This window comes from Peromyscus leucopus, chromosome 15 (assembly GCF_004664715.2).
Source record: "Peromyscus leucopus breed LL Stock chromosome 15, UCI_PerLeu_2.1, whole genome shotgun sequence".
Classification (NCBI taxonomy): domain Eukaryota; kingdom Metazoa; phylum Chordata; class Mammalia; order Rodentia; family Cricetidae; genus Peromyscus; species Peromyscus leucopus.
In genome coordinates, this window is record NC_051076.1 from 13353621 (window position 1) to 13381217 (window position 27597).

Consider the following 27597-nt stretch of genomic DNA (forward strand, 5'->3'; position numbering starts at 1 on the left):
CAAAACCACGAGCTCAGTCACTGTGCAAATGAATTTTATGAGACGCTTTCTGAAACTTCCTCACATTCCTCCCAGGGTGGAGATATGGTCCAGCAGCTAAGAGTTCTTATTGCTCTTGCAGAGCCTGGGTTCAGCTCTGACATCCTCATTTGACCTCAGAGGGCATCAGGCACATTGGTGCACACACACACACACACACACACACACACACACACACACACACGCAGGCAAAACATTCATACACATAAAATTAAAGAATAAGTCTGTGAAAATCTATTTTATTCAGATTAGGGTTTATAAAAAATCCTAAGAGCAACAAAAGGAAATCTGCTAACCAAATAGTTCTGTACAACCAATAAAGTTGGGAAGGGGACACACACACACACACACACACACACACACACACACACACACACTCATAAAACCTGTACACAGGAAACAGATGCACTTACAAATAGACCCATTCCCATATCTCACACGCAGACAAACGAGAAAACTCGCACCTACCCTTCGTCCACGCTCAAGGACCCACTCCAACCAACAGCAAACTGCATTTCTTCCTTCCCTTTATCACCATGCTTCCATTTTGCTGGGGGAAAAAAGATAAAATAAAACCAGTAACTTACTTATAAATTTTGATCTTTCCCCTTTAAAAACTGACTTGGATATTTGTTATAGGTCAATACACGTTTTTAGTTTGTAAAAGCATTTTTAAAGACCAGCCGGTCCCCTAGCCTTTGGTCTCTCCTTCCCCCACTTTAAACCACAACTTATTACTGTACTCAGAGTTTTTGCAGAATCAAGTTATGAATGCTCATATGCCACCGTACTAACTTTATTCAGAAGACTACTTTTATTTTCAAATGGCAAGGGCAAATTTTATATTAGATTTATGCCATGGGAATGGATTTTCTCTGTAGGACCACCCACAGACATCTTATACATAATCACAGACATCTTATACATAATCTTATTTTGTTCTATGAGTTTTTTTTAATAGTCTATCTAGCTCCAAATCTTAATATTTACATCTCTAACAAAAACTTACGAGCTGAAAACTTATGCACCAAGTGAAAATTTACAGCACTGAGTTTTCAAGCTGCAGCTAAGTCCCTTTTACATTGCTGTAAGGAGCCAGTTACAGCTCTTTCAGCCAGTACTGCCTCAGAAGTGTCACAGAAGGACAGCCTTAAAACAACAACAACAAAAACCAAAACCACAAAAAAGCAGAGGCAACCCAGACTGAAAAGGAAGCACTCTGGGTCTAAGGAGATGGCTCAGTCCATAAAGTGCTTACCATGCAAGTGTGAGGACGCGCATGCATGCATGCACGCGCGCGCGCACACACACACACACACACACACACACACACAAAGAGCGAGCCAGGGGCAGTTTAGGTCTGTGAGCTCAGTGCCCAAGAGGCAGAGATAAGAAGATGCCAGTTTGAGCTCTAGGTTCAAAGACCCTGACTCAAAAACTAGGGTGAAGAGCCACAGAGAAGGACACCTGACATTAGCTTGTGGTCTCCACACATGTGCAGAGGCGCCTGCACATACATGTGCACACACATACACATACCCCAAAAGAGAAATATTCTATCTATATATATAATGCAGTGCATAAATAATGTAGTGTGATAAATGATAGAACCACCATATAATATAGAAGAGAAATAACACATTTCCAAGTTCACATTCTGTTCTAATCTCTGCACTAAAATGGAGGCAGCAGAGAACAACGGTACTTACGCACTAAAAACGCGGCCTTTTGCTCCCGGGCTATCACCATAAGATCACTGGTTGGAGATAAGGATAAAACACACTCTTGAAGCCAGGAAGTTTTTTGTGTTTTAGAAGTATTTCCTTCTTCTTCCTATGCATAAAAATGTAATTACTATAAATGCAAACCATTTAAAGAATACTGCAACTGTGCCTGCCTGTCCTGAGTGAAAGGGGGAGAAAAGAAATACTCTTAATTCTTCCACACCGAAATAGTTCAATGACAGCCACCCAACAAAATACTACAACAAGGGGCTGGAGAGATGGCTCAGAGGTTAAGAGCACTGCTTGTTCTTCCAAGGGTTCTGAGTTCAATTCCCAGCAACCACATGGTGGCTCACAACCATCTGTAATGAGATCTGGTGCCCTCTTCTGGCTTGAAGGGATATGTGCAGACAGAACACTGTATACATAATAAATAAATAGATCTTTTAAAAAAAAAATACTACAACAAACACATCTGTTGTGAAACTGACACAAAACCTTCATACATAAACAGCATGGCATTAGCAGAATGCAACACAAGAAACACTCAGAATTAACTCAGTATTAGGAATTTCATCAGGCAGTAAAGCAGTCTTTAGAAAATCTCTCTCAAGGTCAGCAAGTTGGCTGGGCAAACAAAGGTGCCTGCCACCAAGCCTTAAGACCCGAGTTCAATTTCCAGAACTCACATGTTGGAATGAGAAAAGAGACGCCCCCAGGTTGTCCTATGACCCCCAACACGTGTGCTGTGGCATGCCCATGACGTGGAACATGCGTATGTGTGTGTGTGCACACCCATACACATAACACACAAACACACACAAATAAATAATATCTTCAGCAGGCTTTGGCCAACTAGAGAAACCAGTGAAATGTATTACTGTATGCTCCTCTGCACATACAAACAAATACACTCACTGTGCTTCTCTCCCTTTTCCCTTGTGAGAATTGCACATATAATACATGCATACTTTAACATGCTGCTTTCTTCATTCCACAAGAAGTTTCTTCTTCTTGTTGAGGGCTTCATAACATTCTGTCAGAAGAACACTTAAAATTTGGGATACAGAACCTGTAGCCTCTGGTATAGTTACATGTGCTCCCCTTTACATTAGGAATAAGAATGGATTTGGAGCCAGAACTAAGAAGGCTGCATACTCTTGAAAACAGAAAGGCATTATTACTGGCAAAATTCATATTTTAGTCAAGCTCTTTTTAAAGGGAATTCTGTATCTACCTTACTGTCTTAAAGACATATTTTCTACAGAAAAACTAGAGAGAAAATTATCTCTATGGATAAAAGTCAGCTGTAATTATATTTCTCCTAGATCTATGATTTCTACTAGAACATAGTCTGTTTACTCCACACAGTATCCCAAGCTCCTCAGAGTGGGGCGCTATCACACCCTATGGCCTCCGCACTCGTGACTTGAGACCCAAGATACTAAGTCTGAGTCTTGGGTCCTTTCATGTAAGTGAGATCCCACTTTCGGGCAACAGCCTGGAAAGAGAGCAAACCACAGAGGAATAGTAAATATCTGATTTAAAAAAATAGTGATAGTCCAGGGATTATGGGCATACACCACCACACTCAGCAAAGACAGTGTATTCTTAAGGTATTTCTTTAAACATACCTTTAAAAAATCTTTCCTTTTCCCCTCTGTGGTGGTCTGAATGAAAATGGCCCCCATAGAATCATAGGGAGTGGCATTATTGGAGGTGTGGCCTTGTTGAGTAGGTATGACCTTGTTGAAGGAAGTGTGTCATTTTGGGATGGGCTTTGGGGTTTCGGAAGTTCAAGCCAGGTCTCTTGTGAGGCTCTCTTCATGCTGTGTGGGGATCCACATGTAGAACTCTCAGCTACCTTTCAAACACCTTGTCTGCTGGCATGCCACCATGCTTCCCACCATGATGAAATGGACTAAACCTCTGTACAGTAAGCCAGCCCAAATGAAATGTTTTCCTTTATAAGACTTGCTGCTGGGTATGGTGGCGCAAGCCTTTAATTCTAGCATTCAGGGGACAGAGGCAGGTGGATCTCTAGTTCAAGGCCAGCCTGGTCTGCCAAATGAGTTCCAGAACAGCCAGGGCCACACAGAGAAACCTTGCCTTGGGGGTCGGGGGTGTGTGTTGCTGTGGTCATGGTGTCTCTTCATAGCAATAAAACCCAAACTAAGACACCCTCTATGTAGCGTTCCAGTTCCTTTGGTAACTGTACCCTGCTCTGACTTTCCCGTTCTTGAAAATGTGGCCAATTGATAGAGAAGAACAAGAGTTCTTAGGAATCCAGCTCAAGGCATGGGCAGTGGCAGCAGAAATAGAAGCTGTGCATGAAGGACAGAGATGTGTCTGAGGGAGTTCCTGTGTCAGATCTTTCAAAGACACTTCAAGTCAAAGCAGAAATAATCTGACAAAAATACCTGGATAGGGAAAATAAAGAAGCCCCCACCTCAGGCTGGATCACAGTGAACTAGCTTCTCCACAAAGCTGCATTTCCAGCTTAGCAGCAGGCTAAGGCATCGGTGCACAAGGCATTGGTGCACATTTGGTAGCTGCTAAGATGCAGGCTCACTGTTCGCTTTATAACACGAGGATCTCTGCATACCAATTAGGTGTGTGGAAAAACCTACCCACAGTAATGGTCCACAGTCATAACACTGCTCCTTGAAGCCAGTGATCCTAAAGTTAACACCACCAACTGAAAAGATGCTTAATTTCCCAAGTGAGGAAGAAATTAAAAAGAAAGAAAACAAAGTATCTCACACTTAAACCAGCAAGTTTCCGAGTTTCCCACAAAAACTAGATCCTGAAGCTAACACTGCATCCATTGTTATAAATGTGACCCTCTCAGGAGAGGGATGAAACCTCTGTCTTCATCTGATCAGTGGTGCAGGAAGCGGCCACAGAGGCCCTGGAGAAGGCACTTGCTCTCACTCAGGGCTTCGTCACAGCCTTAGCATTCCTTTCAGACCACAAATTTGTCAGATGATTCATTCTTTCAGGATGTGTCAGATGATAATCCTACAGCACCATAACCAGCCTTTGCTTGCAGACAGCTGCTACCACGCCAATGAATCATCATTTGCCTGCTGTCTATTGGTGTCTATGGCTCCACTGCTGAATGGGAGCAGCCACCAAAGCAGCCAGGGGCAGTTTCTCAGTTTGTAATTATGACCTTGGATGTTCTTTTCACAGGCTAACTTTCAAAGTAGTCTATGAATCATAGGGTGCCAGTAAAATCCAGTGTTCTCAGGGTCTGCTCTCACACTCACAGCAGTTCTAGTGGGTGCCACCAAACTCAAATACTCACTCACACTTTCTGAAAGCAAGAGAGGTACCACAAAAGCAAGGTCTTCATGCTGCCTTTCCTGGTAGTAGTCTGCTTCTAATCTATGTTATGCCCAATGCTTTTCAAACTTTCTTTTCCTTCTTTTCTTGGGGTAAGGTATAATGGGACTTCTTGTCCCCAAACAAAATTCTACAGAACAGTTCAAAAGACCAAAGAGAGCAGAGATGGCAAAGCTTTGCAGCCCCTCCTGCAAACCTCACACAGCGTAGAAAGATCAGAGCCTGAACCACTCAAATTAAACATCTTATGGTCTTCTCAAAATCAAAATGGGGCAAAGCATGAACTCTCTCTAATTTGGTTATAATAAAAAAAAGCTCTCTTTCAAGTAAAATTAGTGACAAAAATGTACACTCTGAATGTCAATTTTTAAAATTAGAGGAAGTCAGTAATTTTACAGTGTATTTCACAGTTAGCTCAGAATTATTTGTTGTTACTTTCCTGGTTTCAGTGCTAAGGACTGAGCCCAGAGCCTTGGTCTCAATAGGCGAGCACACCCCGATTCCATTGTTATTTATGTCTAAACTGTAGAGTGCGATACTGTCTTAGGAGATTTTGCAAGTGTACACTCACTTGCCTATTCAACCTTTGATCTACATGGAAAAAGCCAACATGGAAAAGCCCTGGCATTGGTAATGATAAATATTATTAGTGTTAGAGAGTGAAATGCTTACATTTTAATGTAATACCTGAACTTTCTGCAATAAGCACGGCAAAAACAACTTCCTTTTTTATTATAAGCTTCATTTCATAATTAACTACAATGGAATTCCAAACTTAACAACCATGTGTCTCTATTTCTTGAATAAATATTTGATACTAGACAGTAGATATCTTTACTCCACCAGGTGCTGTGTGGTACTAGAAAGTACCAAATAATATCTACCCAGAGACTCTAACATTTAGTTCTTAGACCAACACAACCAATAAATTATTAGCAATTAGTATCCAGTTGAAGTCAGAATAGACCATATTGCTAAATCAAATGCTAAGGGCTTTAAGCTGCTATTAGATTTTAGAAAAAATAAATAGTAGTAAGTATTCACCAAAAAGATTTATATATGGAAAACATTAGATGACCAATGTCACCCACAAGTGAAATCAAAGATTAAAACATTAATGAGCATTTCACACTATCCTAAGATTGAAGTTTGCTAATATACTAGGGGCCCAACCATTTAGAATATACTTACAAAGGGCAGAACCCACTTTAAAAAGTCAACAACACGCATGCATTCACTTCTTAGTCCTTTGTTTAAATGACTACAAAACAGACAATAGCACACCACTGGGCAGCAGCAGTGGGAGCTGGTGCAGTGGATGAAGCGCTGGCTAAGCAAGTATGAGGACCAGAGTGTGGGTCTCAGAATCTGTCAGTGGGTGTGAAGCCTGCCTGGAATCTCACTTTGAAGGTGGAGACAGGACCCCTGAGGTAAGCTGACCAGCAGGCTAGCCAGATGAGCCCTAACAGTGAGCTCTGGTTGTATCTTAGACACTGCCTCAATGAACAGGAGGGAGTGCAACCGAGAAAGACATCTGATGCCAACCCCAGGCCTCCAGGAGCACTCGTGTGCACACACACACATGCCCAAACACGAAATATACATTTACACACTCAGGCATGCCACATGTACACATACACATTCAAGTAAAAAGCATGAATTAACCGTGTGAATTTTACTTTTATTCTCTCTGGTAAAAAACCCCATTAAAAACAGCATATCTGGGGGCTAGGGAAGGCACTAGAGATGAAACCTAAGGCCCTGTGCATGATACACCCGTGTTCTTCCCATTCTACCCTGATCTTCATTCACCCCAGCTCAAAGGCTTTTTCTTCATCTCTGCTGTAGTGCTGAGGATGGAGCCTGGAAAATTAAGTGCTGACTGATGGGACAGGGAGGCTCAGGAGCATTTTCCCTGGGTGATGGGAAACTGCCAACAGGCTCCTCTGGAAGTGAAGGAGGTTGGAGGAGGAGGCTTGCTTGGAATCATGTTTGACCACTCAGGCCCTAGATCCCTCTCCCACCCCATCCACCTGGACAGGAGGCAGAACAGAGACCTCCCCGTCATGCCCAAATGCACAAGACAGAAGATTCCCTGGGGGACTTCCTGAGGAGTACAGAGGTGAACTAAAACCAACAATCACAGATGAGGAAGGAAAAGTCGCAGCTGATAAGGCAGAGAGTAAAGTCAGGCTCTTCAGCATGTCAGTGACCACAGTGCCAACCACACGGGACCTGCGCAGCTTGTTCCTCTGAGGACAAGAATCTAGAAACAACCCAAAGCTACCTTTGCTGGCTAGCGATCATTTTCACGGTGCCTTTCACACTAGCAAACCACTCCACCAGAATTTACTGAAACTAAGCCAATGTCTGACAGAGCAATGCTTTGAAGCTCACCACTCCAAAAGGCCAAGAAATAACAGAGGAAAAAAAAATAAAATAAAAAACAAACAAACACAGAAAGGCAGAGACTGGAGAACCACAGGAAAAGCTCTGCGGCAAGCAAGGGTTCTGAACCTCAGCACTCCTGACAGTTTGAGCGGGATCATGCTTTGCTCTGAGTGACTACCCTCTGTGGTACAAACTGCCTGGTAGGACCTTCAGCCCCTGCCCGTTGGACATACCTCTGCCCCAAACTGAAAACCAAGACTGTCCACATGATGCCAAATCATTGAGAATGACTAGGTTACACTTGGCTCTCATTAGTGCTGAAAGAAGGACCATTGACAAAATAAGCATTTCTTACAGTCAAAGGTCCAAGCTCCTAGTGAGAACTAGCCTTGGGAATGAGACCCTCTGTGGTCACCTTCCAGGATGGCTATGTGTCCTGTGTGGCAGATGGCACCAACATCTAATGGAGGTGATGCAATAAGCATGGAGATTCTCCAGAATCGTCTTAAATGATTGATACTCTAAGAATATGCAATCAGCATGAGTTATATTCCAATTGTTGGCCTATAAATAAACATTTCTCCAGGGCCTCTTTCCAATTAGCATACTTTCATTCCCTTTTAATGTGATGAATCATAATTGCCCTTGAAATATCATACTACGTACCCTTCTGTAAAACAGATGAGACATACTTCAAAGTAATCTGAGTAGAAATTCTCCCCGCTGCCCACTGGAGCTGAGGACCTCGGGTAGAGCTTCCCTAGGTCCACTCCTCTCCTGTCTACTACCTGGTTATGATGGAGCCAGCCAATTCTATCCTTCCTTCCACTTGCTCTATGCACCAATGAAAGAATACCTTACCAATTTAGGTTAATGTAAGCCTCCGTAAGCGTCTTCCAAAACTGTCTCAGTTCCCTTATGGCCTGACACTGGTTGAACAAACATTCCATGTTCATCACTTAGTTCCCACAGCAAAGCAATCACAGTCCCAACTAAAAGCTCTTGTAACACTAGAAAATAAAACACAAATCCTTGCAAAGTGATTTACTGTTACTCACAGGACTGTCCTCTATCTACTGGACAGTGTGTTTGTTTATCTTCTTTTCCAGGTTCCCAAGTCATCCACTGCTTTATCACGGTGCTATCAACCTGTCATTCTTGAGGAAGACTGTTATCCTTTTCCTTACATCCAAATTCATCCCGAATACTTGTTTCTGCTTGTCTCCTCATTCTCTTATTGCACTTCATTGTAGGGAAAAAGGATTTCATCAGTTGTGTTCTTTTCATTTGCCCAATGAAGAGCTGTGACCAATTAGACATAGACACATTATTTTGGACACTGTATATATTGAATTGTAGTCCCCCGCCACCTAACTTAGATATTGAAGCAGTAGCTCCATGTGACTGTACTGAGCATAGGGATTGTAAGAAAAAAGTTTATGTTAATTGAGGTCCTGAGGGCTGTGCTGTATCCTATAGGACTCATATCCTAAGAAGAGATGAGACACCAGAACAACTCCACAGTCCCACTTGTTCACAGAGAAGCCAACAAGGACACAGGAGCACAGCTGTCTGCAGTAGTCAGAGGAGGGGCAATACCTGGCACCTTGATCTTCAGCTGTGACAAGATAAATATTTGTTCTTTAAGTGACTCAGCCTGTGGTAGTGTGTTATGGCAGTCTGAGCAGACAATTATAGGGTGAGATATCTACAGGAGAATGTGGTGGTATTGTGCTCCCCAAAATATTGTGCACCCTAATAAACTTATTTGGGGCCAGAGAACAGAACAGCCACTAGATAGACATAGAGGCCAGAAAATGATGGCACACATGCCTTTAATCCTATCACTTGGGATTAAAGCCACATTGGAAACATCCAGGCATGGTGACTCACGCCTTTAATCCCAGAAAATGAGCCTTTAATCCCAGGAAGCGATGGCAGAAAGCAAAAAGGTATATAAGGCATGAGGACCAGGAACTAGACAGGTTAAGCTTGTAAGCTTTTAGCAGCATTTCAGCTGAAATTCATTCTGGATGAGGACTCAGAGGCTTCCAGTCTGAGGAAACAGGATCAGCTGAGGAATCGACAAGGTGAGGTAGCTGTGGCTTGTTCTGCTTCTCTGATCTTCCAGCATTCACCCCAATACCTGGCTCTAGGTTTGATTTTATTAATAAGACCTTCTAAGATTCCTGCTACAGGAGAAAGATATACCAAAACCTCAAAGGCCACTAATGTCATAGTCACAGGCACAGACCTTCTTGGATATGGCTCTTGCTGATGCAGATATTAGAATATAATTTTATTGTTTTGTTTGCAGAAGGAGGACTTTATTGTTCCGTGACATTATCATTAAAAACATCCAGAAAATGTCTGGAGAGATGGCTCAATGATTAAGAGTGCTTATCACTTTTCTAGGGGATGTAAGTTCAATTCCTAGGACCGATGTCGGGCAGCTCACAACCACCTATAACTCCAGCTACACACACACACACACACACACACACACACACACACACACACACACACACACTTTTTTTTTAAACCCAAGAAAAAGTACTTTGCTTTCATTTTTAGCTATTGGTTAGTGTGAGAAATACAAGACAGCCTGCAGAAAGAAGCCCAGGAAGTACAAGTAGGTTCCTGCTCTGTGTTTCTAAGCAATTCCCAGCATGGGCAGGAAGAAGCCTCACTGACAACAACCCAGAGTGGACAGAAGCCAAGAGGAGTGCCTAGTTTATCTTCCCTACAAGCCAGCGGCCTACAGTGGAGCCGCTGAGGCAGGCTCAGGGGACATGTCCCTTGAGCCCTCACGATGCACTTGGTGCTGCCGATGAGTCTGCACTCCACACGGAGTGAAGAGGTAGGACAAGCACATGTGAAGATCCAGGCTACTGTTGCTTGGTCCCTGGAGGTTTTAGTTCACACTGACCAATGGACTCGTGAAAGCACACAATGACCACAGACCCAGAGCTCCCCGACCATGAACTGGTTTCTCAGCATGACTAAGATGAGGTTCTCCCAGGAGGAGGCCAAACCCTTCTGGAGTGAAAGCTCCTCTTGCCACCACTGTATTTGAATCATCCTTCAAAGTGGCTCTAATGTCTTCTTTGAAGAGAGAGAAGTCACTGTGACCAAAGGCTCCTGGGACACAACATCCTCTCCAGAGCTGCAGCACAAAGGTGACAGTAGCAACCTCTTTGAGATTCCATTCACAGCTTTATGAGCTGGTGGGACAGCTGCGGTCATCATGGAGCAGCAGGGAGTACACGGAATCCTCTCTTAGACCCCGGACACAAACATCTTCTTGGTGGTACTCCACTCTCCCTCACTGCACTTTTCCTCCTCACATCTTCTCCACAGCCGCATTCTCCACGTGGACCACGCCCTCCTCACATCTTCTTCACAGCCGCATTCTCCACATGGACCACGCCCTCCTCACATCTTCTCCACATGCCACATTCTCCACGTGGACCACGCCCCTCCTCACATCTTCTCCACAGCTGCATTCTCCACTTTGACCACGTCCCTCCAGTCACCATCATTCAGGGCATTTAACTTACGGTCTGTTTTTCTTGCAGCTGTCACTTCCTCATAGGGTGACTTCCACTCTGCTGGGTCCAGCCCTTGTTACAGCTGACAGCTCAGAATCGTATGAGCAAAACAGGCTTCTCCCTTCTTAAAAAAGGCTTTTCCAGACTCCCAGGATTAAGTCTCTCAAATACAAAAGCCTTTTACTCTTTCAAGTCATCAAAATGAAACAACTTGCAAAGCGATGAGAGGCATCCCAAAATAAAAGGCAGCCTGGAGTCCATGTTGCTACCTGCTGAGCTCAAGAGATGCAGCTGGCCTCCAGGGCAGCAGCACTCAGCTCTGGTAGCCGCTTCACTCACTCTTGGAAAGTTTGCTCTCTCAATGTTCTTCATGCACTGCCGCTGCGCACCAGGGACCAGCTCTCCAATGACGGGCCAGTGACAGCCAAAGCTCACTCTCCTCCGCCACTCCCCACAGCCTCCGCCCAGTGGCAGCTGACTGAGAATACCTTCAGTGTTTACAGCACAGTGCCTCCACACAACTTAACAGTAAGTGAACAGCAAGACACCCTACTCCCACTGTTGGCGCCATCTTTAATGTGGGCAAAACCCAGTTATGTTTTGGGGAAGTTGGAGGTCGGTTCCTAGCAGGAGCATTCCTGTCCATTCACTTCCTGTGGGTGATGGTGTCTGTTACCTTGATCAGGCCTTGGACTCCTGTATCTCACATATCTGCCGAGCCTCTTGCTCTGCTGTTTCTTGTGCCTCTGGATATAAACCTTAGAGTTGTTTATAATCACTGAAAGTAGTGCAAATAACAGTCTTACCTCCACTGAGTGACATTTCTGGCAGTCCTGGTATAGCTGTGAGTGTGAAACAATAAAAAGGAGAAAGACTTCCAGACCACAAACAAAGGATGTAGGTAAAAACCGTGAAGTGGTTTGAACTATAAGTAAGCAAAAGCCAGTCAGTCTTGTTCTAATTGCACATGAAATGCTTAGAATGGGTAAATCCATACACAGAAAGTAAATCAGTTATTACTGTAAGATAGGTAATGCACTGTGGGGTTTCTGCTAGGGTAATTAAAATATTATTAACTTAGATCATGATAATAGTTACAGAACTTGAGAATATTAAGAAAACTGAGTTATATACTGCAAGGGTGAATTACATGGTATATGAATCATATCAATATCATATACAATTAACATCACAATACTGATAAAAATCTGAGTGATTAAAATGGTACACTAAACATTTGTTTAACACAAAAGAATGAAGCAAAGAGTTAGAAGACACTGTGATGGCCAATCCTGGTTATCCCTGACTAGAACTGGGAAGCACCTCACAGCCGGCCACCCAGCACTGAGTGGAAGATTTGTTTCCATTTCGTCACCGGAAGTAGGAAGGGCTATCTTTAATGTGGGCAGCACCTTTCAATGGCAACCCACACAAAGGGGTCTTAGAAAATGTTGTGATTTTGCTCCTTGCCTCTGCTCCTGCTGGCAAGCTTATGTGCCCTGCTACTGAAAGCCTTCACTGACACCAGAACCTTCTTCAGGCTTTCAACATGGACCAGAGGCAGTGGCTCTCCAGGCTCTCTCCAGGCCTTCAGCACCACAGAGGCAGCCAGGTGCATGAACTAAGCAGCTATGGACTCTTGGCCTTACTAGACCATGCCATGTGCCAACCTAAGACAGTGACTGTCGGAGTACTAGACCATGCCATGTGCCAACCTAAGACAGTGACTGTGGGAGTACTAGACCATGCTATGTGCCAGCCTAAGACAGTGACTGTCCGAGTACTCAGACCAGTCTAATATGTCCCCTTCTAATAACAGTTATTCTTTTGATTCTGTCCCTTAGGGTACACTGACTAATAAAGGAACTAAAAAGTGACTAGGTATACACAAAACACATAGCCAAATGGCAGATGAGAATTTAGCTACACCAATAATCACTTAAAATGTGAAGAAATTATTTAATGAATGCTGAAAGTATCAGGTTGATTAAAAAAGCAATATCCAACTACCTATTAAAAACACAATTTAGCTTCAAAACCAGAAGTCGGTTAAAATGGAAAAGAGGGGAAGGAGACAGGCCATGGGAAAGCAATGCCTGTGTAAGAAGTAGAGAGGGCAGACATCAGTACACATCACCGGGGACACTGACGCACTTCAGAGCAGGAGAGCCCAGGAGGCAGACAAGTATAAATGGAGACACAGTCCACAGGAGGACCGACCGCTCAGTGCCTGAAGCAACACTGACAGTGCTCACGGGAAGAGGCAAGTCCGGCAGAACACACGGACGTTTCCACTCCCTTCTCTCACTAGCAGAAAGAAGAGAAATCCGGAAGAACACAGAGACAAGAACAGACCAACCTGACTGAATGCAGAGAACCCTTCCCTGTCAACAGAGATGAACATCTAATAGAACACACCGTGTATGAAGCCATAAAGTAGGCCCCATAGAGTTACACTGTTTGGAAGCATGTAACAGAAGCTCTCTGATAACATCAAGGTGAAATCAGAAATAATCATCAAAGAAATCTGGTAAATTCCCAGTAACAGTTTTCCTTATCTGCAGTTCTACTTCTGTGACTTGAGTTATCCAAAGCCAGTCATGGTCCAAGGGATAAGTGGAAAACTCCAGGAATGAACCATCACAGGTTATAAATTGTGTGCCGTTCTGAGTTCTGACTTACGTAATGAAACCACACAATGTCCCACTCCACCAGGCCCTGGAGTCCAGAAGCTGTGAGCTCTGCCTTTGTCCAGCACATTGCTACTCACCCATTAGTCTCTTGTAGTCATTTTGGTTGTTAAAGCAACAGTCTGAACATCATAGAGCATATGTTCATGTAACTCTTATTTTAATTAATTAATATTGGCCCCCAAATGTAAAGGTAATGATGCTTGCAATTTTATTACAGCATATTGTTAAAATGTTCCCACTTCATTATTGGTTATTATTCTTAATATCGTACTGCATCTAACTTATGAATTAAACTTTTTTAAAAGTATGGACATATTGGATAAATAGTACATGTAGGGTTCACAGCTGTCCTCAACATTTCAGGCCCCTAGGAGGTCTTAGGCAAAGTCTCCCTCCTCAAGGGGAGACTATTACATTTACAAATTAAGTAACACACTTCTAACAAATCAAAAAGGAAACCAAAAGAAATTAGAAAACATTTTAAACTAAATGCAATTGAAAATACACATAAAAACCTGAGTGCACAGGTAAATATGTAGGTTTATATTACAAGAGAAAATAGATTTAAAATAAGTAATCTATAATGACATTTTAAGAAGCTAGAAAACAAACTCAAAGTAAAGAGAATTAAAGATATAACTAAAGACAATAAAACAGAAAAAAACACTGGTTACTGAAACTCAAGTTTGGAAACTAACTACTAGAACAAAAGCAAAAAAAAAAAAAATTTAGGTAGAATAACCAAGGGAAAAGGAGAGAAAAATAAAAATACCAAAATCATGGTATAAAATGAGAAATTACCCAAATCACAGACTGGAAGAGAAGTCTCTCCACACACATAAAAGTCAGGGATTACAGAAACAAGATATTTCTAGGTGTCATACGGCCCGGTTCTAGCTAAGAAATGATACGGCAAAGCTGTTAGTCGCTTTTAAGAAAAGCTGTTTCTGGGCTGGAGAGATAGCTCAGAGGTTAAGAGCACTGGCTGCTCTTCCAGAGGTCCTAAGTTCAATTCCCAGCAACCACATGGTGGCTCACAACCATCTGTAATGAGATCTGGTGCCCTCTTCTGACCTGCAGGCATACATGCAGGCAGAGCATTGTATACATAATGAATTTTAAAAAAAAAAAAAAAAAAAAAAAAAAAAAAAAAGCTGTTTCCCCAGAACAGCAGGTGACAGTCCAAGTCTTTTCCTCCCTCTGGTCACAAATAATGCCACACCATTGCCTGTGACAGAAACAAGCCAGCCAGCCAGACATGAAGAGACTGATGACATAGAGAGCTCAGTGACTGGGTCAAATGACCTAGGAGCTACCCTAACTCTAGCTGGCCTTCCATGTGAAGTGACGAAGGCTCCTGCGGTTTAAGCCAGTTTAAGTTAGATCGTCCACGACTCACAGGTGAAACATGGTAAGATGCACAGGGACTTGTCTACTTTGGTCATTGATATAGTCTAAGCACCTAGAATATGACAGGCACAACAAATATTCTAGAATATTTAGAGAGCATCTAGAATAACTTAGGAAAAGGAAAGACTCCCAAAGCAATGAACTGTAGCTAGAGTTTTTCTGCCTTGCCCACGGTCAGGACAAATCTTTGTCACCCACCAGTCCCACAGCCGCTCAGACCCAAACAAGTAAACACAGAGACTTATATTGCTTACAAACTGTATGGCCGTGGCAGGCTTCTTGCTAATTGTTCTTATAGCTTAAATTAATCCATTTCCATAAATCTATACCTTGCCACGTGGCTCGTGGCTTACCGGCATCTTTACATGCTGCTTGTCCTGGCAGCTGGCAGTGTCTCTGACTCAGCCTTCCACTTCCCAGAATTCTTCTCCTCCTTGTCCCACCTATACTTCCTCCTGCCTGGCTACTGGCCAATTAGTGTTTTATTTACTAACCAATCAGAGCAACACATTTGCTATACAGAACATCCCACAGCAATGAACTGTTCCCTATCTAGCCCACCGCTATGGTTCTACCGAGTCCCCAGCGCCATGTCAGACACTTAACCCCATGTAAAAGGAGGAGTTGAGAACCAATAAGAAGTGGTCATAAAGGCAGAGTGAGCTAATCAATGCTGCCATCATGGGATTGGTTTGTTATAACAGGAGTGGGTCTGTTCTGAGGGGTGGGGAAGTTTGGATTCTACACACACACACACACACACACTCCCTTTTCTTTTGTCTCTCCTTCATCTTTTGCCATGCTATGAGGCAGCAAAAAGGGCACTGTCAGACGCTAAGCCCTTCATCTTAGATTTGAACTGCCTCCCCCAGGACCACAGCCAATGATACTTTCATCGTGAATTACAAAGTCTCAGGTCCTTTGTTGTAGCATAGACTACAGTGCCCAATTAGTGTAGCCATTAAGTTCCTTAAAAGCAGGTATCAGCCTGGGCTACCAAGAGAGCTCCAGGAAAGGCGCAAAGCTACGCAGAGAAACCCTGTCTCGAAAAACCAAAAAAAAAAAAAAAAAAGCAGGTATCTAGTTAGTTACTACAAACTAAACATACAACTGTTTGTGACAAAGATTTTTTCAAAATGTCAACCTACTACTGAAATATGCCATTATTATTACAAAAGATGTCACTATCAAAAACCATGGTGGGCACCAGCTCTGTGGGTAAAGCACTTATCCTGTAAGCCTGGGGACCTGAGTTCAATTCCTGGAACCCATTAGAGGGGAAAGGAGGGAAGTGGCCCCACAGTTGTCCTCTGACCACCACATAGACCCCTTCCACACACACAATCAAAACAAGACCACGCAATTATAAAGACTTACAGGTTCTTGGGGTTCTGTTTCTTCCCATGCTCCCCAACTATCATCTTCCCAGTTTGATGATTTGCCTAGAGGGAGGGAGAGAGGGAGGGAGAGAGAGAGAACACATAAAAATTAAAGGCTTATTAACATATTTTAAAACATTTTTCTCTAAACGTAACAGAAACAAGTTTTTTTTCGTTTGGTTGGTTTTTGTTGTTGATTTTGAGACAGGGTCTCACTATGTAGCTCTGGCTATAACTTGTTATGTAGACCAGGCTGGCCGTGAACTCACAGAGATAACCCCTGCCTCTGCCTCCTGAGCACTGATCATAGATGTGTGCCATCACACCCAAGCAGAAGCAATCGCTATATGATGTTAATGTTAAAGAAGAATGTGGTTGTAAGCTGTGCTACCTTAGGATTTGGCCAAAGATGATAAGAACCAAGAAACATATAACCTACTTAATTTCCAAATCTATGTCTAGTAAAACTGTACAAGTTATTCAAATCTTAAAATATTGGACATTGAGTAGATCCACATTTGAATTAAATGTAAAGGTAAGTTTAAAGATTAATCTGAGTAGGGCTGGAGAGATGGCTCAGCGGTTAAGAACACTGGCTGTTCTTCCAGAGGACCAGGGTTCAATTCCCAGCACCCACATGGCAGCTCACAACTGTCTATAATTCCAGTTCTAGGGGATCCAACACCTTCACACCAGTGCACATAAAATAAAGTTAAAAAAAAAAACCTGGACATGGTTGACACATGCCTATAATGACAGCTCTTGGAAAGTAGAGGCAGAAGGATCAAGTTCAAAAATTCAAGGCCAGCCTTGACTACACAGCCAAGTTTGAGAATAGTCTAGGCCACCCCAGATCCTGTCTCAAAAAACTACACACATATAAATTTTAACAAATATTTGTTACTTAAGATAAATATACAGCAACAAACACACCTAAAATTTCACACAGATGTTTTCAAAGTGAATTGTTGTTTCTTGATTAGATAAGGTATCCATGGAAACAACATGAATTCTGAAACAAGAGAAGCCTCCTATTGCTCCCTTTTTTTACTCGTTTCTTACATTGAGACAATCTTCTTAAGATTAAAATATTTTCACTAAAATAAACAGCAAGGAATTAAAAACCTCAGGTAAGTTTAGAAAGCACCATCCCTTGCATCACTCATGCTGATTTTATGTAATTTGCTCATAATTTACTTAAAGCAATAAAAATATGATCTTTCAGCAACCAGAGACAAGAATGAGATGCTCCATCACCCCAAATGAAGTTAGACCACCAATGAAGTTTCAATAAGACTCAGGCTGCAGATGTTTCACTTTAATTCTATCAGTTTTTTACTTATGAAATGCATTATGAAATACCTAATGCTTGTTCAAATCCTGGATGCAGCATTTCCTCCCTCTGAGGAAGCAAATGACCTCCCCTGTAAGCTTTAGTTTTCTCGAAGCGTTCTCTGAATTGTGGGGCTGCGTAAGAACTGAACCAGAGAGCATACTCAGGGGCTCTGCGTGTGATATGTAAGTTCTCACTGCCAGCCATCATGATTTAGCCATCAGATATAACCATGAGGTAGAAGTTAAATATATTTAAGCAATCAGCTTTCAAACTCTGAGCAGAAGTCAGTACTAAAGATGAGCAGGACCTTGATGACTAATGAGGGAGGGAAGCAATCAGAACATTCACTTACACACTCGGCTTTAAAGGTTGCTGAAATAAAGACACAGATTATTTAAGGGGTTACAGTCTGGCACTTGGAATCACTGCTCAATTAGCTTGTAGTAACAACAGTCTAATCTTCAGCACTTAAATGCCAAATAATTACTTCCTAAAATTCCAAATACACTGCTAGGCATACATTAAGTCCTAAAATAGCACCATGCTTTGATTAAAATCACATGATCTACAGATTTCCAGATACAAGTCAATTAACAATTGTTCTGTTAAACACCATGTTCCAAACCTTGTAGTAGGAGCTAAGGAAAGTGTAACACCACCCTTGCTCTAAAAGAATCTAGGATCTTACGCAGGATGTGGACGGACACTTAACTACAGCACACATGAGTGCTGTAATTACTACAGTACTTTGGATAAGAGAAAGAAATATTTCATAGGTATACAAATGCTTATATACACATGCTATGCAAATAGTCACCATCATTATTTATTAAGATTTTGGTTTTATTTTTATTTATTTTTATTGGTGTGAGTACATGTGCATGTAAGTATCTGTGTGAATGAATATGCAAATGTGTGTGAGTGACCATGGGGACCAGAAGAAGGTTGGAGCTGGTGTTACAGGTGTTTTTTTTAAGCCACCGAACATGGGTGCTAGAAACTGAATATGGATCCTCTGAAGACCAGCAAGTGCTCTCAACAGCTGAGCCATCTCTTTAGCCCCTATTTAGTTTTGAGACAAGGTCTTGCTACAGAGCCCTGGCTTACCTTAAACTGATGGTCCTCCTGCCTCAGCCTCCCAAGGACTGGGATTACAGATACATGACACCACACATGGCCAAAATAGTGTCTTTACAAGGTAGCTAGAAACTTTTCAATTTAACTGGAAAAACATGAACATAAGGCAAAAGCCTCAAGGCACAGAACACTGGTGATGACTCTACATGCCCAAATGCTGCACGCACAGCAATTCACTGAAACATCACAAGGTTCCTTTACAATGTAATGTTACATGAGAAAACAGATTCATCAACAGTTTAAATAGCTCGGCTTAGGTCACAGAAGTGAGTGGCAACCTAGTTCAATTCTGCCATCATTGCACAACTCACGTCCTTGAGACTCGGGCTAACTTCCTTCCATGTGGCTCAGGGACAAAGATAAGAGAAACATTGTTAAAGGAGAAGGGGAGGAAGGCAGCAGGGCCAGCCACACAGCAAGCCAACAAGTAAGAAGGAAAGAAAAGTACGAAGAATAGAGAAAGATTAAAGCCCAGAGGCGCAGGGTGGTGGTGGCACTCGCCTTTAATCCCAGCACACAGGAGACAGAGGTAGGCAGATCTCTGAGTTCAAGGTCAGCCTGGGCTACAGAGTGAGTTCCAGGAAAGGTACCAAAGCTACACAGAGAAACCATGTCTCGAAAAACAAACCAACCAACCAACCAACCAACCAAACAAACAAACAAACAAAAAAGCCCAGAGGCAAAAGGTAGATGGGATGGATAATTTAAGTTAAGAAAAGCTGGCTAGAAACAAGCCAAGCTAAGGCTGGGCACTCATAAGAAAGAGTAAGTCTCTGTATTTATTTGGGAGCTGGGTGGCAGGACCCCCAAAGAGCCAAAAGAATAAAAAAAAAAAAAAAAAAAAACTACAAGGAGTGGTGATACAAACTTTTAAATACCAACACTCTGAAGGCAAGATGAGTCTGAAGACAGCTTGATCTACATAGTGAGTTCCAGGCCAGCCAGGGCTATACAATGAGACAATGTCTTAAAACTCCTTTGGACAATTAAACTTTGCTTTTTTGGCAATAATTAAACCTTCTCTTCATTTTACTATATCACTAAAACAAACTATCTGACTATGGGTTGATTGAGGCAACTTAGCCAACCTATTAATCCTTTTAGAAGCCAGGCGGTGATGGCGCACACCTTTAATCCTCGCACTGGGGAGGAAGAGGCAGGCAGATCTCTGAGTTCAAGGCCAGCCTGGTCTAGAGCACGAGTTCCAGGATAGCCAGGGTTACACAGAGAAATTCTGTCTCAAAAAAACTGAAAAATACAAAACAAGAAGAAGCAAAGTCTCCCAGGAAGAATAGATGCCAGGAAATTATCAAAGTGAGAGGTGAAATTAATAAATTAAAAACTAAGAATAATACAAAAAATTAATGAAACAAAGAGTTGGTTCTTTGAGAAAATCAACAAGATAGACAAGCCCTTATCCAAACTAACCAAAAGACAGAGAGAGAGAATCCAAATCAACAAAATCAGAAATGAAAAGGGGTACATAACAACAGACATTGAGGAAATCCAGAGAATTATAAGGTCATATTTCAAAAACAAACAGTCTTAGAATATGCTTTGTCTCTTAAGAAATTTAAGTCCACGGTTCACATTTAAAATTGCTATAAAATTATGTAAATATCAAATTACCAGAACATCAAAACAACCTTGCAGAATAAAAGCCCTTTAGGAAGCCATTCATTCAGTATGTAAGTAAGAAAGTAGCATCTTTTCCATGCTTGACACTAGATATAACAGAAAGTTTCCAAAGACCTTAGTTCAAGCACATAATCTCTGTTGAACCCACAACACTATAAAAAGGATTTTATTTTTCCTTTATATTAGTATAAAAAGAGTCTGACTCAATTCACAAATGACTCATATAATCAGGCGGAAGACAGTAGTTATTTGGATTTCCTGCTCCTACAAAGGCCCAGTATCTCTTCATGCTTCAATTCAAAACATGCCCCGAGAGAAAGGCTCTGAGAAATACATTATTTGTTTCAATAAAGGTTTACCCACTTTTCAATGTCTGGCTAGAAAACTGTTTTCAACTGAAGGAAAAGAAGAATTAGTTGGGTAGCTCCTGCTATCATGGGAATATTTTCTCAGTCATTAGACTATAGATAGATTAAGGGGACTGAGGAGACAGCTTGGTGGGTAGTGTCCATTGACAAGTATGAGGACCCGAGCAATCCCCAAGACCCACATTTTTAAAAAACTGCCATCTATACCATTAGTGGTGTTTCTTTACAGATTGATCATTGATCAGGGTTATAGGTAAGCAAAGCAATGTGTTTAACATTAAATTATGAACTATATAATTTTATGTTAAGATGGAACATTTCTGTAAAACCTGAGATCTTATAAAGTTCATGTAATCATGAGGAAATAGGATTAATCTGTTTACTATACCATCAATTACTACAAAGAAAAGCCACATTCCAATGCTCACTAGTACATGTGGCCAATGACTATGGTGTAAGACAGGGCAAGTCTGGAGTAAGGAATGATGTATTATCAGCTGCCTGTGGTGGATTTGAAATTTTGCCTTGGAGAGTTACAGGAGCTTGGGCAGTTTAATTAATCCCTTGCTGCCTCACCTTCCTCTTTAGCAAGGTGGAGCTAATAATTGCATCTGCCTCAGAGAACTGTGATAGTTGTGTGAGGCACTGAGGACTGCGACTAGTCACTGTACAATAACCAACCTGCAAACACAGCATTCTCATCACACTCCACCTTTGCCTACCCTATCATGTTAACCACATGCTAACTATATTGTTATCTTGACAGAGGTGAGTTCTTTAGGGCTCATATTAATCCTTTGGGAAGTTTGCTTGCAGATTTTATATCTAAGATCAAAACGACCTTTTAAAAACAAATTTTCCACGAAACACTGTAACATTAATAAATTCTGTTTCACTTAGTGAGGCAAAGCAACTTAAAAGTACTGATTCCTAGCTTTAGTTTTTATTAAGGAATAACAGGAAAATGTAGTATTTCTGGTTGAATTCAAGTGTAAGTGGCAGATTTCTTTAGGAGCAGAAACATCCTTAGCAATCAAGTTGAAAAGCACATGCTGGCTATGGACTGAAGAACCTTTACATTTCACATCTACCTGCACAGACAACATCTACTTCAATTAAAAACAGGGCATGGCTCACTACTAACAAAAGACCCTGAGCCAATACAAAGTCAGTTTGCTCACTCACTCACTTTAACAGTCTTCTTGAGAGTGCTAGGGAAAAATAATCATAAAGGCCACTGAGTTCCCAACTCTGAAGAAGAAAAGAACCTGTTATTGCTCAAATATTTTTATCAACAGTGAATAAATATATAAAGGCAGATTAATAGTAGCAAGCACTACTGGAAACATCTAAATATTACCATGAGAACGCTTCTCAAACCTTGTTACTTCCATATCATGATTCATACCCAGACACTGCACCTAAAGAAGTCATTATATCAGGACATTTCTATAAGGAAATATCCCAAAGGTGCATGCATGCATCAGTGGGCTTTCCCACCTGCCTTGCTTAACCTAATGACAACATAGCATTCTAGGATATACAAGATATGTGTACTTTGTTTGGACTTTCTAATCTTGGTTCCTATTCCTCAACTCCTACCCTTGTTTTTGTCTGTCTGTCTGTCCCCCTCCACTTCCCAATGTGTGGAGAGGAGAGGAGAGGAGAGGAGAGGAGAGGAGAGAGAGGAGAGGAGAGGAGAGGAGAGGAGAGAGGAGAGAGAGAGAGAGAGAGAGAGAGAGAGAGAGAGAGAGAGAGAGAGAGAGTGTCTCATGTAGTCTAGGAAGCCTTGAATTCATTATGTAGCCAATGCTGGCCTCGAACTCACAACCTTCCTGCTTCTGTCTCCCAAGTGCTATGATAAAAGGCACAGGCCTCCACACCCAGCCTCCCACATCTGTTCTGAGGCATGAATTTCCTTTAAATTTTATTCTCTCATATTCTAAATAAAAATTTCCTTAAAATTCACAGGTTATCGAGGTTTTTCATTAAGGGGTGAATTTGAACTTAAAATATTTTATGTATTTAAGTTATTAAAATTATCCTTCATTTGTTTCACACTGCATCTTGAATCATAACTTTTCTTTAAATAAAAGAAGCTTATCTCCTACCAACTTACATGGCATAGAGAGAAATAAAGAAGAGCAAGAGGTTCTAAGTAAGAGAGATGAAAGTGACATCTGCACTGACTGATAACCTGACCAACTGCTAACCTGACTGCTAACCTGACCGAACTGCTAACCTGACTGCTAACCTGACCGACTGTTAACCTGACTGCTAACCTGACCAACTGCTAACCTGACCGACTGCTAACCTGACTGCTAACCTGACCGACTGCTAACCTGACTGCTAACCTGACTGCTAACCTGACCAACTGCTAACCTGACTGCTAACCTGACCAACTGCTAACCTGACTGCTAACCTGACCAACTGTTAACCTGACTGCTAACCTGACCAACTGCTAACCTGACCAACTGCTAACCTGACTGCTAACCTGACCAACTGCTAACCTGACTGCTAACCTGACCGACTGCTAACCTGACTGCTAACCTGACCAACTGCTAACCTGACTGACTGCTAACCTGACCGACTGCTAACCTGACTGCTAACCTGACCAACTGCTAACCTGACCAACTGCTAACCTGACCAACTGTTAACCTGACTGCTAACCTGACCAACTGCTAACCTGACTGCTAACCTGACCGACTGCTAACCTGACCAACTGCTAACCTGACCAACTGTTAACCTGACTGACTGCTAACCTGACCGACTGTTAACCTGACTGACTGCTAACCTGACCGACTGCTAACCTGACTGCTAACCTGACCAACTGTTAACCTGACTGACTGCTAACCTGACCGACTGCTGCTAACCTAACTGACTGATTGCTAACCTGACTGGCTGACTACTAACCTGATTGACTACTAGCCTGACTGACTGATGCTAACCTGACTGACTGCTGCTAACCTAACTAACTGCTAACCTGATTGACTGATGCTAACCTGACTGACTGATTGCTAACCTGACTGGCTGACTGCTAACCTGATTGACTACTAACCTGACTGACTGATGCTAACCTGATGGACTGCTAACCTGACCTTTGAGCCTACTATTTTTACAGCAATCACTATTCACTACTCTGAATGGTCTAGAATCAGACAAAGTACCAGGAAGGCAGGCAAGCACCACCACACCAGGCTCCAGGACCATTATTCCTGTTCGCACCCTTACCTGGTTAAACATTTTGCCTCAAAGAATAAAACCAGTGACTCAGATGCAACAATTCTCCCCTAGAAAGAATGTTTTCCCCTGAGCATGTTACACCACTCTAAAATACTGTTCTCTGACTTGATAAAGGAAACTTCAAACCACAGAGACAACATCCTCCGCAACACAAATGCCTTATTTACGGTTATTGCCAATGAACGAATCAGTCTAACAAAGGCCTTCTGCTTTCTACAGCTTTATTTCATTCCCCAAATACATTATCCTAACTTACTTTTGAATAGTCTGTACCTCTAAATGGAGAGCACATTTTTTTCCATTTAACAAGGACCTGAAGCTAAAAAGGAAATTGAATTCCATAAGTGGACAATTAATTTGACAGTTATTTGTATGAGTGTGCCAAGAACAAAAATTGAATGAGAAACTTAAAAAAAAATGTTAGAAGAGGGGAAATTTAATTTTTATAGTCTAAGATCTTAATACAAAAGCAAATTCATTTCCATCTTTATGTATTACTTTCATAAGAAGAAACTTCTAGAACCTATGATTTGTAACTTATTCACAGGGTTCAAAAGCCTTCAGTGGGTCCTTTCAGCTCAGAGAAGGCAGGCACCATCAGGCAGGACAAAGTCAATTACAAAGAATAAAGAAGCTTTTAATGTTCTGTGCCTCAGAACTCTTAGACTTTTTCCATTTCTAAGGACATGCAAAATGGGAGATAAACATCATTTCAGCAATCTAAAATAAGGATGGCATCCCGTGTTCAACAGCTGAATTAATTTCTTTCAAACCAACATTATTAAAACAGAGTATATCTCCAAGGTCCTTATTTATTATAGAATTCTAACGCTGCCTCCCATTCTCAAACAAATGACCTCCCCCATATCATAAAGAATACACATTCAGATAACGAATTAGAAATGACAGAATTAAAACTATCATACAGCAGAAATAAAGCATAGCACATTTCCTGGGCTCAGATAAGAATCATCTAAAGTTCACAAAAATAAGCATGCTCCTTTTTCCCAAAACCCTATGAAATCTTTAGGCTTACTTCTATTAAGATGAACAGATGATCTACAGGCATAAGGAAACTTCATATGCTCCAGTCTCCTTTTGTTTCTATGAATTAATATATTTATGACACTCTAGAGCAGTATTTTATACATTAATTTTATTATTACAAACATTTTATAGTCCAGGAGGCAGTGGTGCATGCCTTTAATCCCAGCAATCGGGAGGCAGAGCCAGGTGGATCTCTGTGAGTTCGAGGCAAGCCTGGTCTACAGAGCGAGATCCAGGACAGGCACCAAAACTACACGGAGAAACCCTGTCTCGAAAAACAAAAAAAAACAGAAAAAAAAATAAAAAAATATATATATACTCTTGCACAGAAATCACTTAAAAAGGGGGGAGGGTTGTAACTTAAAAGCCCATTGAGTTTGATATGTAAGCCAGAACATACTTTTTTTTTTTTTTTTATAGAAAATTATGCTTCCCAAACTAGCAAAATAGAAATCAAATAGTAGCTGAAATGTGAATTTATAAGCAAGGTTTAGATCTGGGACCCAGAAGAAACATTAACTTCATTTACTGAGCCATATTTTCCTTAAAATTAAATCACCTAAATGAAATTAGTATTAATCTTCCTTCTTACTCGATTTATCAGTTTTCATTGGGCTAATCCTTAATCCTCATCTAGGTTTTAGCAGTTCCCCATTAATGGTAGTGACTACATCTTTCAATTTGCTCAATGAGGTGCCTGTTCCCACATTAATCATGAAATATTTTGGTTTTTACTGAAGCACACCCATTTGGGCAAACCATAATCTAAATTAAATCTACAAGGTGCATGTGGGCTATCATCCAACATCAATCTCCTGTGGCTTTATGAGAAGCCAGGAGGAACAGGAGCAGGTTCAAATAGGTTCTCCAGCAGTCAGGCAGTTGGCTATGGGAGCCCCTTACCAAAAGGTTACCATGAAAGAGGTAGTCATACATGAGAACCATTGGGCTTTCTACTTACTTTAGTTTTCAAATGGGTCAGCACTAAAGGCAAATAATATATCGCATATATTAGAAGAACTTACCGTTAATTCTATCTAAACCTTTCATCCCTAGTCTCCTCCCTTCACTTTCATAAGTGTTTTATTATCTCCCTCAAAAGGGGCCCTGCACCTCTCCATTTCTTTCTTGCTTCCTGGCCTCTACAGTTATCACTCCATCTTAAATACAGAAAGCTAAAACTTCAAAGCTAGGGTCCACATATGAGAGGGAGGCATTTGTCTTTCTGGGCATGTCTTATTTTACTCAGTGTATCTTCCATTCTTAATTGCATTTTTCTTTGTCCTGAATGAAAATTCCATTATACATATGTACCACATTTCCATTACCCACTTACCAGGTGGTGGGCATCAAGGCTGATCCTATGTTCTACCTATTGTGAACAGAGCACCAGGAAAACAGATGTGCCCACATGTCATGGTTATACAGTCCTTTCAAATAAATGCCCAGGAGTTGAATAGCTGGGTCATATGATAGTTCTAGTGTTAGTTTTTTGAGAAGCCTTCACACTGATTTCCATATAGGCTGCACCAATTACACCTACTGTCACCAACAGTGAACAGGGGCCCCTCTTTCTCCACACCCTCACAAACATTTGGTGTCTTGATAATAGCCATTCTGACTATAATGAGAGGATCTCTCAAAGTAGTTTGCATTTTAATTTCCCTGAGGGCTAATGATAATGAACACTCTTTAGCTGTTTATTAGCCATTACTTCTTTTGAGGACTCTGCTCAGATCCTTTCTGTGTTTCATGGTATTTATTTTCCTGAGTTCTCTGTATAGTCTAGATATTAATATTCTGTGAGATGTATAGCTAGTGAAGATTTTTTCCTGATCTATAGGCTGCTTCTTTATTGACAGTTTCAGTTACTTTTGTTGAAAAGAACATTTTAATTTCGTGAGGTCCAATTTGCCAATTATTGGCTTATTTCCTGAGCAAATAGAATCCTATTTACAAAGTGCTTGTCTCTGCACATACTTTGTAGGGCATTCTACCTCTTCTCCTAAAAGTTTCAGAGTTTTGGGTCTTACATTAAGGCTGCTGATCCATTTTGAGTTGATTTTGTCTCAGGTGGTAATTAAGGATTGAATTTCATTCTTCTACACTTAGGCATCCAGTTCCCCCAATATCACATGATGAAAATGTGTTTTCTCCAGTGTACACTTTTTGGCATCTTTGTCAAAAATCAGGTAACTGGGGCTGGAGAGATGGCTTAGTGGTTAAGAGCACTGACTGGTCTTCCAAAGGATCTGGGTTCAATTCCTAGCACCCACATGGCAGCTTACAACTG

The 27597-nt window shown here is 41.5% G+C and overlaps 1 protein-coding gene across 1 annotated transcript in view; it reads right to left on the reverse strand.

Moving 5' to 3' along the window:
- Rab3gap2 (RAB3 GTPase activating non-catalytic protein subunit 2) overlaps positions 1–27597 on the reverse strand; it is a 90695-nt gene that overhangs the window by 57478 nt on the left and 5620 nt on the right. Inside the window, 3 exon segments of the mRNA XM_028855762.2 lie at positions 508–589; positions 1749–1872; positions 16534–16598. Coding sequence (XP_028711595.1) covers positions 508–589; positions 1749–1872; positions 16534–16598 — 271 coding nt within the window.